Source organism: Oncorhynchus keta, unplaced genomic scaffold (assembly GCF_023373465.1).
Source record: "Oncorhynchus keta strain PuntledgeMale-10-30-2019 unplaced genomic scaffold, Oket_V2 Un_contig_20651_pilon_pilon, whole genome shotgun sequence".
NCBI classification, from domain to species: Eukaryota; Metazoa; Chordata; class Actinopteri; order Salmoniformes; family Salmonidae; genus Oncorhynchus; species Oncorhynchus keta.
The window spans coordinates 46,504-62,343 of record NW_026282121.1 but is presented as its reverse complement, the minus strand read 5'-3'; the positions used below and the strand labels follow the sequence as shown (position 1 = coordinate 62,343).

The 15,840-nt window shown below is 46.5% G+C and overlaps 2 protein-coding genes across 7 annotated transcripts in view; both read right to left on the bottom strand.

The window, feature by feature from the left end:
- Positions 1-809: 809 nt before the first annotated feature.
- LOC118383604 (integral membrane protein GPR155-like) lies at positions 810-4,172 on the bottom strand. The gene is made up of 2 exons (XM_052504862.1): positions 2,577-4,172; positions 810-1,342 (listed from the first exon to the last, which is right to left on the bottom strand). The coding sequence occupies exons 1-2, from the start codon at positions 2,992-2,994 to the stop codon at positions 1,137-1,139; spliced, it is 624 nt and encodes a 207-aa protein (XP_052360822.1). The 5' UTR covers positions 2,995-4,172; the 3' UTR covers positions 810-1,136.
- A 121-nt stretch (positions 4,173-4,293) lies between these two features.
- Positions 4,294-15,840, bottom strand: part of wipf1b (WAS/WASL interacting protein family, member 1b) — a 32,576-nt gene continuing 21,029 nt past the window's right edge. For 3 of the 6 annotated variants that reach the window (XM_052504824.1, XM_052504825.1, XM_052504821.1), the window contains 8 exons: positions 14,938-15,032; positions 14,220-14,349; positions 13,882-14,034; positions 7,353-8,135; positions 6,881-7,090; positions 6,567-6,680; positions 6,251-6,338; positions 4,294-6,088 (listed from right to left, as the gene is read on the bottom strand). In XM_052504824.1, the coding sequence (XP_052360784.1) occupies positions 6,286-6,338; positions 6,567-6,680; positions 6,881-7,090; positions 7,353-8,135; positions 13,882-14,034; positions 14,220-14,349; positions 14,938-14,991 (1,497 nt within the window). In that variant the 5' untranslated portion in view covers positions 14,992-15,032 and the 3' untranslated portion in view covers positions 4,294-6,088; positions 6,251-6,285. The other 3 variants (XM_052504823.1, XM_052504822.1, XM_052504826.1) reach the window with 3 other exon arrangements.

Sequence of the window (15,840 nt, the reverse complement as noted above, 5' to 3'; positions counted from 1 at the left end):
TTAACCCAACCCCTAAGACACCCCTACACCATGTTTTAACCCAACCCCTACACCCCATGACACCATGTTTTAACCCAACCCCTAAGACACACCCTGACACCATGTTTTTAACCCAACCCCTAAGACACACCCTGACACCATGTTTTAACCCAACCCCCCCTAAGACACACCCTGACACCATGTTTTAACCCAACCCCTAAGACACACCCTGACACCATGTTTTAACCCAACCCCCTAAGACACACCCTGACACCATGTTTTAACCCAACCCCTAAGACACCCCCCTGACACCATGTTTTAACCCAACCCCTAAGACACACCCCGACACCATGTTTTAAACCCAACCCCCTAAGACACCCCATGAACCATGTTTTAAACCCAACCCCTAAGACACACCCTGACACCATGTTTTAACCCAACCCCTAAGACACACCCCGACACCATGTTTTAACCCAACCCCCAAGACACACCCCTGACACCATGTTTTAACCCAACCCCTAAGACACACCCTGACACCATGTTTTAACCCAACCCCCTACACCATGTTTTAACAAGACACCCCTAACCATGTTTTAACCCAACCCCTACCCCCCAACACCATGTTTTAACCCAACCCCCTAAGACACACCCCGACACCATGTTTTAACCCAACCCCTAAGACACACCCCCTGACACCCCTATGTTTTTAACCCAACCCCCAACCACCTAAGACACACCCCTGACACCATGTTTTAACCCAACCCCCACACCCTAAGACACACCCTGACACCATGTTTAAACCCAACCCCCTAAGACACACCCTGACACCATGTTTTAACCCAACCCCCTAAGACACACCCTGACACCATGTTTTAACCCAACCCCCTAAGACACACCCTGACACCATGTTTAAACCCAACCCCCTAAGACACATCCTGACACCATGTTTTCTAGCCTTTATTATTCACTGTGATATTAAGATGTTTTTCCATTCTCATCACAGCTAGCTAACAGATACACAGATCCTTTCACTCTAATTTCTTTGTTACAAAATCCTACGTATTTACTACTTTTATTGAATGTTAAATATGTTCCTAGTCCAATAAAGAATAAAGCACCATTTAATGTAATTTGCAAAACAAAGAAAAAACTATTGATCACAGAAGAAGGCAAGATGAAATGACCTGCAGCAGCACCACTCTGACGATCTGCAACTTGCCCTGCTGTCTCTCTGGGTGGTCCTTCCACTTCTGGACCTCACAGAAGGCAAATCCTATGGGATTGAGGAACATCAGGGAGACAGGAGCCACCAGGTAGATGTACTGCAGGTACTCTGGATATGTGTTCCTGTACAGGGCGTCCACTGCAGGGACGGGGGATGGCAGATGTTATTGTATGGTTTCCAAACCACTCCTCAGGGACTCCCAGATGTTCCAACAAATACAGAGCATTTGGAAAGTATTCAGACCCCTTCACTTTTTCCACATTTTGTTACGTTACAGCCTTATTCTAAAATTGATTAAATAAAATGTTTTCTTCATCAATCTACACACAATACGCCATAATGACAAAGCGAAAAGAGGTTTTGAGAAGTGTTTGCAAATGTATTAAAAAAAACAGAAATAACTTATATAAATAAGTATTCAGACCCTTTGCTATGAGACTCTAAATTGAGCTCAGGTGCATCCTGTTTCCATTGATCATCTTTGAGCTGTTTCTACAACTTGGAAAGGCACACACCTGACTATATGAAGGTCCCAGTTGACAGTGCATGTCAGAGCAAAAACCAAGCGTCACATCTGGAGGAAACCTGGCACCATCCCTACGGTGAAGCGTGGTGGTGTCAGCATCATGTAGTGAGGATGTTTTTCAGCAGCAGGGACTGGGAGATTAGTCAGGATCGAGGGAAAGATTAACAGAGCAAAGCACAGAGAGATCCTTAATGAAAACCTGCTCCAGAGCACTCATGACCTCAGACTGGGGCGAAGGTTCCCCTTCCAACAGGACAACGACCCTAAGCACACAGCCAAGACAACGCAGGTGTGGCTTAGGGAAAAGTCTCTGAATGTCCTTGAGTGGCCCAGCCAGAGCCGGACTTGAACCCGATCGAACATGTCTGGAGAGACCTGAAAATAGCTGTGGTGCGATGCCCCCCATCCAACCTGACAGAGCTCGAGAGGATCTGCAGAGAAGAATGGGAGAATCTCCCCAAGCTTGTAGCGTGATACCCAAGAAGACTCAAGGCTGTAATCACTGCCAAAGGTGCTTCAACAAAGAACTGAGTAAAGAGTCTGAATACTTATGGAAATGTGATTTTATAATTTTTTATTTTATAAATGTGAAAAAATGTCTAACCTGTTTTTGCTTTGTCATTATGGGGTATTGTGTGTAGATTGATGACGGAAAAAAACTATGTAATACATTTTAGAATGAGGCTGTAAAGTAACAAGGTGGAAAAAGTGAAGGGGTCTGAATACTTTCAGAATGCACTGTGTGGAACGGCTGGGACTGTTTTGACAAAGAGGTTGAACTTTCCAAAGTAAAATAAACTGGTCCTATTGTACTACGATCACATTCCAAAAGACAACTATCCTCACCAATGGGATACCCCAGGGCGAAGTCGTTGCTCTGCGTAGCGAAGATGGAGTAGAGTCCTGCCTTGCTGTACCTGCTCTCCGGACTGGCCACGGCTAGCGTCAGAACACACACCAGGACGAACACGGACACCTTGGCTATCAGGATACTCCACAGGAACGACCAGATCACGTTATTAAAGTCCAACAGAACCATGTTCTTGAAGAGCAGCGCCGGGAGGGCGAATTTAGACACAAAGTTCCCTAATCCTTTAGCTTGACAGGAGGTGATTATGTCTGTCCTACCGGCGATGTATCCACACAGGATGATCCCAAAACACTCCAGGAGAGCCGGGAAGAGCTTGTCGATAGACATGGCTTGGGTGGAGGAGAGGGGATTGTGGGATATGTTCTTGCCATGGATGGCTACGTAGGTATCCATGGTTGTTTTGTGGTTGTAGGAGCACTAAATTACTTCACCGATGGGAATATTTTCGATATCGGAGTACAGAACAGTCACGCTGGGCACCAGTTCAGGATAATACATCCGCAATGCCCTTGTTGAAACAATAATAATATAATCGGTGAGTTGTAGTAGGATAAGTCATACACTTTTTTTTGGTTGTCAGAAAAACATATGTAATAACCAAGGACCAATAGCGTTTCCTGATCAAGTGACAAGTCTAGGAAAAACTCCTGGCCCTACCAATACCCTATACAGGAGAGGGAGAATCTGTTGTTGTCAAAAATAACCAAAACAAAGCTATTTACGAGGAGTGCAGTGCTGATGACATACCACAGATATTGCATTATAGTCTACTCCCAACTGTGCATTGAAACTGCTTTCAAAACTAGTAAATGGGGGATTTCAGCATGTGAGGATTGACAGAGTTAACCTTTTATACGTGTAACTCGTGATGTCTTATAAACGATGCCAATTATTGGTTTTGGCGTTAGGTACTGTAGCTAGCTAAAGTTAGCATGCTATTCGTTGATAGTAACAGTTACATTAACGTCAGTTAGCTCGCTTGCTAAAAACATATTGCGAAAATACAACGATATAAAAGCGTCATACCTTGCACATCTGGTAACGAGATATTGCATATTTAACACGCGATTGTCATTTAAAAATAAAAAATATATATCTATATAAACGTTAGTCTAACTCTTCCTATCTACTGCTGTTGACAGCCAGCTAACCGTAGTACAAACGCATGATATTATCATTTGGCGTAAAGCTATTCGGGATGCTTGGCACGTCACGACATTGATGTTGCCCCAATTGAAGTTGACATGTAAAATGGTGAGAGGAACGGTTATGTCCCAAGGATCCCTGATAAGCACTAAACAATTCTCATTTGTGGCCTTTCGTGCCATTGTTCATCAACGCCCTAAATTATGAGTGACAAGCCAGGTATCCAATTGTCGCCAAAGTGTGTTGTTTCGAGGAGCTATACTCGGCTTTGATTGGGTGGGAAAGCGACCGCACTCTGACATGGGTAAGGGTCTCGCAAGAGGTCTGTATAATGTGAGTTAAGACCTGTCAATAAATCAATACATTTAGGTCAGTAAATCAACGAATTAGCTAAGACTAGACACCTTTAAAATAGATACAAACCTACAATACTCCACTCGTTGCATATCCCCCTAAAAAAATGGATTAGATTCTAAAATAGTGTAGTTTGAGAGTGTTAGTGAATCAACTAACTTCCTTTGATATTGTACGAGAACACAAGAAGTCTCAACTTTATTTGCTTTATTTAGAAAATCCGTTTGGAAATAGTTTGCTTTGTTTTACATTGAAAAGCATCAGGAAGAAAATACACTGAAAAAGGCAGAAACAAAAGCAGTTGAATGCATCAAAAAGAATAATCCTATATAAGTTCCCTTGAAGCCAAAGTGCATAAAGCACTCTGCAGTACCATTGTAAATGTCATAGGGAACTAATCTCCCGTGGGCAGTTTCTGCGTGTAGCTGACCCAACTACGCTATATTTGACTTCTGGTTTAACAGAGATAACTAGGGAACAAGAGACAGAATACATTCTGAAAGAAGACTGAAAGAAAAATGTCCCCATGAGGAATGTCATTCATTATGTCTGTCACCTGAGGAGGAACTAACACACAACTTTAATGGTCCTCTTTTTTTCTCCAATGCAAGTTGTATCTGTCTGTTTGGTCCTAGGTAGTCTCCAATGCAAGTTGTTTCTGTCTGTTTGGTCCTAGGTAGTCTCCAATGCAAGTTGTTTCTGGCTGTTTGGTCCTAGGTAGTCTCCAATGCAAGTTGTTTCTGTCTGTTTGGTCCTAGGTAGTCTCCAATGCAAGTTGTTTCTGTCTGTTTGGTCTGATTGGTAGTCTCCAATGCAAGTTGTACCTGAGACACCGCCTCTGTGGGAAGAGACTACGTCCTAGTGCAGCCGACTGTCTTTGGTCAAACACACGTGCTCCTGCCATTCCCCCCATTCTCTATTCAGAAATGCATATTATCGTCTTTACAGAACAGAGAAAACACTGAGGCCAAACATAGCACTTTTCTCTCATCAGTCTACAGCCAGCATATTTTGATCCATATTCATATCCTCCTTGCATACATTAAACACTTGCAAATTCTATGAGCAAAGCTCATTCATATCGTAACTTCAGGATCATCTATGTAACATTTTAATACATTTTAATGATTTACTTTCATAGGTCAAATATTAGATTGTCACTCTGCACGTGTTTCTGAGACAAGCTTGATGTTAATATCAAGTAGCGGAGACGTCCCAGAGCTGTAGTACAGAAGCAGAAGATAATACTGTAACTGTATAGAACAAAAATAGTCAAATAGATAACTTTTAAAAAATAAAAACAAATAGTCCTTCCCAACAACTCAAATCATACAAAATTAAACTAACAACTGTCATGAGTGACGTTCTTTTTTTTCTTTCAAGGCATAAAGAAAACATTCAATTTTCACCTAAAGTTCAATCAACGCATACTGTAACACACACACGCGTCCATTTTGTCTCTACCGTGTAAAAACAAAGTTCAAGACAAGACATGCCGTGAACTGCACAGGAACTGTATGGAGAAGTACCCTTTGATGGTTAGAATATTGTAACTGATATGCTATAGTTGGGTTGCTCTTTGGCGAAGACAGGCACAGCATCCGGAAACAGACCGTTTCCCCTAACCTGTTAAAGATCCTTCATAACAATCCGGAATTGAAAAAAGAAAAAAAAAAAGGCACAGTGAAAAATGAAAACAAAAGTATACAGTTTCAACACTACATACATAGTGGAGCAAAACCAAATGCATAGCCTATAAAACGAGCCTCTGTTGGGACTTTGGTTGGTTTGGAGTGCTGTTCGTTAAATGAGAATATTCTGTCAACTCCAGGCAGAAACACGTGGTTGCGTGAGTCCCACTGTAAATATGGTCCTTCCATGGAGGTGCTATAAGCCTCATGGACAGAGGCAGTGGAAGTGACATACTTACATCCATGTACTCTGAGGGAGAGGAAGAGGAGGGAAGGGAAGGGAGGGAGGGAGAGGAAGGGAAGGGAGGGAGGGAGGGAGGGGGAAGGGAAGGGAGGGAGAGGAGGGAAGGGAAGGGAGGGAGAGGAGGGAAGGGAAGGGAGGGAGAGGAGGGAAGGGAAGGGAGAGGAGGGAGGAGGGAGGGAGAGGAGGGAAGGGAGGGAGGGAGGGAAGGGAGGAGGGGGAGGGAGGGGAAACATCCCAAAAACGACCGCTTCACCTGGGGATAGGGGGTAGTGGGGGGGCACCCCTGGACTTTTTATCTGAACCTGGACAGGAAAGAAGAGGAAAATAAGGTGGACATGTCAAGCAGGCTGTCAAGGACAGGAAGATACTCTGAAGGCTGGAAACTTTCAGGAGGAAACAGATTTGGGACAAATCAATACATATAGAAAACACTTGATTTAGCCTTGCTATTTTTAAAGCACAGCGCATGAATTTCAAAGTATTTGACGTGCATTTGACCCAGGTCTGGGAGGAAAGCCCTTGGTTCCTACCTCTGCCGTCAGTCTTGGACAACTTGCTGGGGTATGTCTTCTGACAGGACACGTAAGGCTCTGGGACAGGGAGGTCTGAGACAGGGTGGAACTGGAACCGGGCCTCCCACTCATCTGACAGAGAGAGAAACACAACTCTCAGCTAGGTCAATTAAAGACCTATATGGGTTCAAACCCAGGTCTTCTCTGCACCACAAAACTGCTAGCCCACTGAGCTGAAGCCAAGTCATTAGCAATGGGAGCTAAGGGCACATCGGGGAGTAAGGTCTCAAGCAGGATTAATCATCATTTTGAATTCCTTCTGTTACACTCACCAATGTGTTGGTGATGGGAGTTCTGGAAGCCGTTGCCCATGGGAGGAGGTGGGGGAGGAGGGCCTCCTATTCCCGGTCGGTCTGGTGGGAGCGGGGGCCGTTGTCCCCCACGGGGCGGCTCTGCTCCCGGCCGGTTAGGAGGTGAGGGGACTGGAGATGACCTTATACTGCCTCCACGTGGACCTGAGGAGGGAGGGGGAGGGAGCGGGCCTGGGGGAGAAGAGGTTACACCACAGAGTTCAATGCAACACTAGTTCTATATAATAGTATCATGTATATCATCGCTATAAGTCACATCATAGCTACAAACTACATTCCATCCAGTCTCAAAACACATACACGGTGTCCTGATGTCTGACCAAGCTGACCACAGAAAGGTTAACTATGTTTCTAGTTGCTAAGCTAACCCAAAAAGAGACAGTGGTCATCATTATATGACCTGAAGGGAGGCTGAAGGAAGTGGCATCCTTACCCGTCCGTCCTGGGGGGTTTTTACCCAGAGGGGGCGGCCTCTCACTGGGAGGGGGTGGCAGTGGTCCTGACCGGCCAGGTGGCGGCGCCGGCGAGTTGAGTGAAATGTTCCTCTGTGGTAGTCTGGGGGTGTGTTCGTCTCCTCCCGCAGGCGTTGGGGGCAGCAGTGGAGGGCCCGGTCTGCCAGGAGGGAGAGGGGGAGCTCCACCACCGCCGATGGAGGGCCGCGAGGAAGACGAGCTGGGGGGCTTGGAGTTGAAAGATGGTGGGGGTGGTCCATCTCTGGATATGGAGGACCGGTGGCCCCCCAGGGGCGGGGGTGGGGGCCAGGGGTCCTCTGAGGGTCTGCCAGGGTGGGGGGCTGGGGGTAGAGGGGGACGTCCACTACTGGGAACCGGAGGGGCCCCAAAGGAGGGTTTTGGCCCAGACGGGGCCCCTATAGGGCCAGGGGGAGGGGGCAAGCCTTGGTGTCTGCCTGCGAGGTTGGGTGGTGGAGGTGCCGGGGCTGAGCTGGGGATCCGGGCTCCTCCTGGAACAGGCGGGGTCCCTCGGCTCTGGAAGTTCTGGTTGGGCCGTGGGGTGTTGGGGATTGGGGGAGGGGGTCCGCCAGGGGTCTCTGGTCGCGGGGGGCCTGCCCGTCCCCTGGGGAGGTCGGGGGCGCTGCTCCGGGGAAAGGCTGGGGCCCCTGAGAACCGTGGAGGGCCAGCGGAGGGGCCCCCACCACCAAACGGTCTGGGGCCTGAGGAACGGCCTCCTGGAGGTACCATGGGGGGTCTAGGGCCTCCTGTGGAAGCATAAGGGTTTCAAACATCACACACTTTGTCTAACATCATTTTGTCTTACATGGGGCTATGGTTAAAAACAACCAACCAACTAGTGCCCTCTATGCATTACAGAAATATATGTAGCCCTTGTCACCTAGTGGCTGGTGTGACTGTGAGACCAGGTGAGAATTGGGGTATAAGTTAGCGAGCCTCAACTCTCGATTAGCGAGCCAGTGTTCCTGCCATGGACGACACACGTGGCCTGTGCTTGTGGCAAGTTGTCAAACGTTTGGTCAGCAACTTTTGTTTATTTTTCTGTAAAGGGTTTTACCGCTTACTCAAGTAAATGACAGCTATGATTTGTATTGCAGTAACGTCTTCAACACTGTTGGGGGGAAGCGGCTTGGAAGCCGGTTGTAAACTGGGAACAGGGTACAGGGAACAGGGTATAGGGAACAGGGTATAGGGAACAGGGTATAGGGAACAGGGTATAGGGAACAGGGTATAGGGAACAGGGTATAGGGAACAGGGTATAGGGAACAGGGTACAGGGTATAGGGAAAACAGGGTATAGGGAACAGGGTATAGGGAACAGGGTATAGGGAACAGGGTATAGGGAACAGGGTATCAGGGAACAGGGTACAGGGTATAGGGTATAGGGAACAGGGTATAGGGAACAGGGTATAGGGAACAGGGTATAGGGAACAGGGTATAGGGAACAGGGTAGGGAACAGGGTATAGGGAACAGGGTATAGGGAACAGGGTATAGGGAACAGGGTATAGGGAACAGGGTACAGGGTATAGGGAACAGGGTATAGGGAACAGGGTATAGGGAACAGGGTACAGGGAATAGGGTATAGGGAACAGGGTATAGGGAACAGGGAACAGGGTATAGGGAACAGGGTATAGGGAACAGGGTATAGGGAACAGGGTATAGGGAACAGGGTATAGGGAACAGGGTACAGGGAACAGGGTATAGGGAACAGGGTATAGGGAACAGGGTATAGGGAATAGGGAACAGGGTATAGGGAACAGGGTATAGGGAACAGGGTATAGGGAACAGGGTACAGGGTATAGGGAACAGGGTATAGGGTATAGGGAACAGGGTATAGGGAACAGGGTATAGGGAACAGGGAATAGGGAACAGGGTATAGGGAACAGGGTATAGGGAACAGGGTATAGGGAACAGGGTATAGGGAACAGGGAACAGGGTATAGGGAACAGGGTATAGGGAACAGGGTACAGGGTATAGGGTATAGGGAACAGGGTATAGGGAACAGGGTATAGGGAACAGGGTATAGGGAACAGGGTATAGGGAACAGGGTATAGGGAACAGGGTATAGGGAACAGGGTATAGGGAACAGGGTACAGGGAACAGGGTATAGGGAACAGGGTATAGGGAACAGGGTAACAGGGTATAGGGAACAGGGAACAGGGTATAGGGAACAGGGTATAGGGAACAGGGTACAGGGTATAGGGAACAGGGTATAGGGAACAGGGTATAGGGAACAGGGAACAGGGTATAGGGAACAGGGTATAGGGAACAGGGTATAGGGAACAGGGTATAGGGAACAGGGTATAGCACAGGAACTATGAAACGTATACGCTTTTAACAATGTAATATGAACGGTGTGTTTTTACTAATGTTGTGTATTTAATAAAGTATTTGAAGTTTTAATATTGATATTTTATAAAGGAGCCAGGGTTATAATTATTGTTTCTTTGAAAAATATAATTTTGTGTCCCTTATTAGGTTGTTTTTTTTGGTTTGTCTCGTCCGCAAATGAGCTGGTATTCGGGCAATAGATTTGGGATTGCCCCTAGCAGGTGGACTAGTTTAATATTCTTTGTTATATGTTTGTTTATATGTTCCGTCGCCCTTTCTGCAGAGTCCTCCGGGGCAGGCTGGTTTTAGAAGGGAACTATTGGGTTAGAGAGCAAAGGCAAGTCGTATGAATTTACATGCGTGTTTTCGCATACTAATATCACCAGTGTGTTATCATCTGTCAAAGAGTGTTTAGTCACCAGTGTTATCTTACAAAGAGTGTTTAGTCACCAGTGTGTTATCTTACAAAGAGTGTTTAGTCACCAGTGTTATCTTACAAAGAGTGTTTAGTCACCAGTGTTCTCTTACAAAGAGTGTTTAGTCACCAGTGTTATCTTACAAAGAGTGTTTAGTCACCAGTGTTATCTTACAAAGAGTGTTTAGTCACCAGTGTTATCTTACAAAGAGTGTTTAGTCACCAGTGTTATCTTACAAAGAGTGTTTAGTCACCAGTGTTATCTTACAAAGAGTGTTTAGTCACCAGTGTTATCTTACAAAGAGTGTTTGTTCACCAGTGTTATCTTACAAAGAGTGTTTAGTAATCAGTGTGTTATCACCTTTCAAAGAGTGTTTAGTCACCAGTGTTATCTTACAAAGAGTGTTTAGTCACCAGTGTTCATCTTACAAAGAGTGTTTAGTCACCAGTGTTATCTTACAAAGAGTGTTTAGTAATCAGTGTGTTATCACCTTTCAAAGAGTGTTTAGTCACCAGTGTTATCTTACAAAGAGTGTGAATATACTTAATGTTAAGTGTTTACATGCAAGTCTTGGCATTATTTCTTGCCCTGCTGCTATCTATCCATAATGTATGTCTTCTATACCAGGGGTTCCCAAACTCCTTCACTCGTCCAGCACTGGGGAACTTCACTCCCCAAGGTCTGCAACACTAAGATGACGAGAGCAACTGATGATGCACTACCTCATTTTGAAATTGTGCCTTGTGCATTCCACGATTACAACTTTCAAGAGTACGTTTAAAGTTGGACTGGGTTACTGCCGACCCCCTTCCGAGCCAGCGCGTCTCTGGATTCATGCATTGTATTATTGTTTTGTTATGTAATAAACCTTGGCACTTTGGTCAACTCTGACAGACCTGTAATTGACTTGTCTTGAGGACCTCCCCTCGTGTAGAACAAGGTGGTGCAGTACAGTTTACATATAGCAACACATTACACTTGTTCAAGATAGTTATCATGGCTTATCTCAAACACCGCTTACAAACCATATTAATACAACCTCTAGAGGCTGCTGCAGTACATTGTAGCCTCTAGAGGCTGCTGCAGTACATTGTAGCCTCTAGAGGCTGCTGCAGTACATTGTAACCTCTAGAGGCTGCTGCAGTACATTGTAGCCTCTAGAGGCTGCTGCAGTACATTGTAGCCTCTAGAGGCTGCTGCAGTACATTGTAGCCTCTAGAGGCTGCTGCAGTACATTGTAGCCTCTAGAGGCTGCTGCAGTACATTGTAGCCTCTAGAGGCTGCTGCAGTACATTGTAGCCTCTAGAGGCTGCTGCAGTACATTGTAGCCTCTAGAGGCTGCTGCAGTACATTGTAGCATCTAGAGGCTGCTGCAGTACATTGTAACCTCTAGAGGCTGCTGCAGTACATTGTAGCATCTAGAGGCTGCTGCAGTTTGTAGCCTTGTAGCCTCTAGAGGCTGCTGCAGTACATTGTAGCCTCTAGAGGCTGCTGCAGTACATTGTAGCATCTAGAGACTGCTGCAGTACATTGTAGCCTCTAGAGGCTGCTGCAGTACATTGTAGCCTCTAGAGGCTGCTGCAGTACATTGTAGCCTCTAGAGGCTGCTGCAATACATTGTAGCCTCTAGAGGCTGCTGCAGTACATTGTAGCCTCTAGAGGCTGCTGCAGTACATTGTAGCCTCTAGAGGCTGCTGCAGTACATTGTAGCCTCTAGAGGCTGCTGCAGTACATTGTAGCCTCTAGAGGCTGCTGCAGTACATTGTAGCCTCTAGAGGCTGCTGCAGTACATTGTAGCCTCTAGAGGCTGCTGCAGTACATTGTAGCCTCTAGAGGCTGCTGCAGTACATTGTAGCCTCTAGAGGCTGCTGCAGTACATTGTAGCCTCTAGAGGCTGCTGCAGTACATTGTAACCTCTAGAGGCTGCTGCAGTACATTGTAGCATCTAGAGGCTGCTGCAGTACATTGTAGCCTCTAGAGGCTGCTGCAGTACATTGTAAGACTGCTGCAACACTCTAGAGGCTGCTGCAGTACATTGTAGCCTCTAGAGGCTGCTGCAGTACATTGTAGCCTCTAGAGGCTGCTGCAGTACATTGTAGCCTCTAGAGGCTGCTGCAGTACATTGTAGCCTCTAGAGGCTGCTGCAGTACATTGTAGCCTCTAGAGGCTGCTGCAGTACATTGTAGCATCTAGAGGCTGCTGCAGTACATTGTAACCTCTAGAGGCTGCTGCAGTACATTGTAGCCTCTAGAGGCTGCTGCAGTACATTGTAGCCTCTAGAGGCTGCTGCAGTACATTGTAACCTCTAGGGGCTGCTGCAGTACATTGTAGCATCTAGAGGCTGCTGCAGTACATTGTAACCTCTAGAGGCTGCTGCAGTACATTGTAGCCTCTAGAGGCTGCTGCAGTACATTGTAGCCTCTAGAGACTGCTGCAGTACATTGTAGCCTCTAGAGGCTGCTGCAGTACATTGTAGCCTCTAGAGGCTGCTGCAGTACATTGTAGCCTCTAGAGGCTGCTGCAATACATTGTAACCTCTAGGGGCTGCTGCAGTACATTGTAACCTCTAGAGGCTGCTGCAGTACATTGTAGCCTCTAGAGTCTGCTGCAGTACATTGTAGCCTCTAGAGGCTGCTGCAGTACATTGTAGCCTCTAGAGGCTACTGCAGTACATTGTGCCATTTAAAAATTTTTCAATGAACCCAGAGGCTGCTGCAGCCTCTAGAGGCTGCTGCAGTACATTGTAGCCTCTAGAGACTGCTGCAGTACATTGTAGCCTCTAGAGTCTGCTGCAGTACATTGTAGCCTCTAGAGGCTGCTGCAGTACATGTAGCCTCTAGAGGCTGCTGCAGTACATTGTAGCCTCTAGAGTCTGCTGCAGTACATTGTAGCCTCTAGAGGCTGCTGCAGTACATTGTAGCCTCTAGAGGCTGCTGCAGTACATTGTAACATCTAGAGGCTGCTGCAGTACATTGTAGCATCTAGAGGCTGCTGCAGTACATTGTAACCTCTAGAGGCTGCTGCAGTACATTGTAGCATCTAGAGGCTGCTGCAGTACATTGTAGCCTCTAGAGGCTGCTGCAGTACATTGTAGCCTCTAGAGGCTGCTGCAGTACATTGTAGCCTCTAGAGGCTGCTGCAGTACATTGTAGCATCTAGAGACTGCTGCAGTACATTGTAGCCTCTAGAGGCTGCTGCAGTACATTGTAGCCTCTAGAGGCTGCTGCAGTACATTGTAGCCTCTAGAGGCTGCTGCCACCACCTCCTCTAGAGGCTGCTGCAGTACATTGTAGCCTCCTCCAGAGGCTGCAGTACCTCCTCCTCCTCTAGAGGCTGCTGCAGTAATTGTAGCCTCTAGAGGCTGCTGCAGTACATTGTAGCCCTAGAGGCTGCTGCAGTCATTGTATCCTCTAGAGGCTGCTGCAGTTTGTAGCCTCTAGAGGCTGCTGCAGTACATTGTGGCCTCTAGAGGCTGCTGCAGTACATTGTAGCCTCTAGAGGCTGCTGCAGTACATTGTAGCCTCTAGAGGCTGCTGCAGTCATTGTAGTCTCTAGAGGCTGCTGCAGTCATTGGCCTCTAGAGGCTGCTGCAGTACATGTAGCCTCTAGAGGCTGCTGCAGTACATTGTAGCCTCTAGAGGCTGCTGCAGTACATTGTAGCCTCTAGAGGCTGCTGCAGTACATTGTAGCCTCTAGAGGCTGCTGCAGTACATTGTAGCCTCTTATTATACACATGGATTATTACCGTTACTGTTCCCTCCTGAGGACCGAAGCTTGGGCATGCCTCCTGCAAAGAGACCTCCTAGTACTGGTCCTCCTCCTCCGCCACCTCCTCCTCCTCCTCCACCACCTCCTCCGCCACCTCCTCCACCGCCACCTCCTCCTCCACCTTTGGGTTCTGTGAAGAAAGGTATTCAATCTCTTTTCCTCCGGCACAAGACCATAGCCTTTGAAATCGAATTATCTGCAGAAGGCCTTTGTAGGTTTCAAGTAGCTTCCATATTTCCTAATGGTTAGACTGAGGAGGAGTACATTCTGAGTAAAGCCTTGAGAATACACAGCATCTGAGAACCCTTTACTCACTGTCAATGACGGGTTGACTCCTGTCATTGGTCACGGCCTTCTTCAGGCGAGCACCTTTTCCTATATCAGACAGTAAGGCGTTTCTTCCTTGTGCTTCATTCTTGCTGAGTGATGGCTTCTGTGTATTTGCCTGCGAATGTTGACAACATAAAACACAAACAAAGGAGCCAGTTAAGTAATTTAGGACATTTTATAGTATTACCTAGGACGACAACTTGCACAATCACATTGCCATGCTGGAAACTCTTCCTGTCACTGCCACAAGGTGGCGCTATTGAACAAGGTCAAATCTGTACTGACCTAAGAAATTTCCCTTCAATCACTCATGACAGAAGGGTGTGAGAGGTGATCTGACGGAGGGGGATGAGAGGTGATCTGACAGAAGGGGATGAGAGGTGATCTGACAGAGGGGGATGAGAGGTGATCTGACAGAGGGGGATGAGAGGTGATCTGACAGAGGGGGATGAGAGGTGATCTGACAGAGGGGGATGAGAGGTGATCTGACAGAGGGGGATGAGAGGTGATCTGACAGAGGGGGATGAGAGGTGATCTGACAGAGGGGATGAGAGGTGATCAGACAGAAGGGGATGAGAGGTGATCAGACAGAAGGTGATGCTGTCTTCGTCTAAGATTACATCTAAATTGAATGAATTTTCCATCGTCATGTTAACTCATATCAGTACTTTCAATATAACTAGGACGTCTTTGGCGTGCTTACCACAGCGAAGGTTGGGGGTGGGGGAGGGGCAGGGGGTGGCGGGGGAGGAGGCATCTTATCTCTCTCTCTTCAGTTATTCTTCTACAGCTTCACCCCTGATGGAGAGAATACACACAATCCATTAAATACTTCCTAAATATCCACACAAACCGTAGGCTTACAGATGCTATACACATAACCAGGCTGGACCACAACAAACCTTCAGAGACATGGGAACACACACACACACACCTCTCCAACTGGGCACAGACGTCAGTTCAACATCTAGTTTTAATTTACATTAATTCAACATGAAATGTCACCATGTCATTGGATTAAGGTTAAAAGTTTGGTGAAAAAAAATATGAAATTCCCTGAAGTTGATGACTTCTTACAAAAGCAAACAGTTTCCCACTTTGATTCAATGTCATCACAATATATATATATTAATGACGTGGAAACAATGTTGATTCAACCAGTTTTTACCCAGTGGCCTTTCACCACAGTCCTTAGAGCAAAGCTGTGTGACTGCAGACACATAATATTGTCTTTGCACAGAAATAACAGGATGTATTGAAATAACTTGCAAAGTACATGAGTTATAAAACCACAAGGGAAACAATCACATTGATCCAGAAATACTTCCTGGTACAGCAGACAGATGACAACCATCATCCAATCCAGGGAGGTCCCTAAACAAAATCTTGGTCGACTGAAAGTCGTCTGTTCTTTTGATTGGTCAACATTTTTCAACGTGTATTTTTCCATACATACAGTAGAAGTCGGATGTTTACATACACTTAGTCATTAAAACTTGTTTTTCAACCACTCCACAAATTTCTTGTGAACAAACTATAGTTTTGCCAAGTCGGTTAGGACATCTATTTTGTGCATGGTACAAGTAATTTTTTCAACAATTGTTTA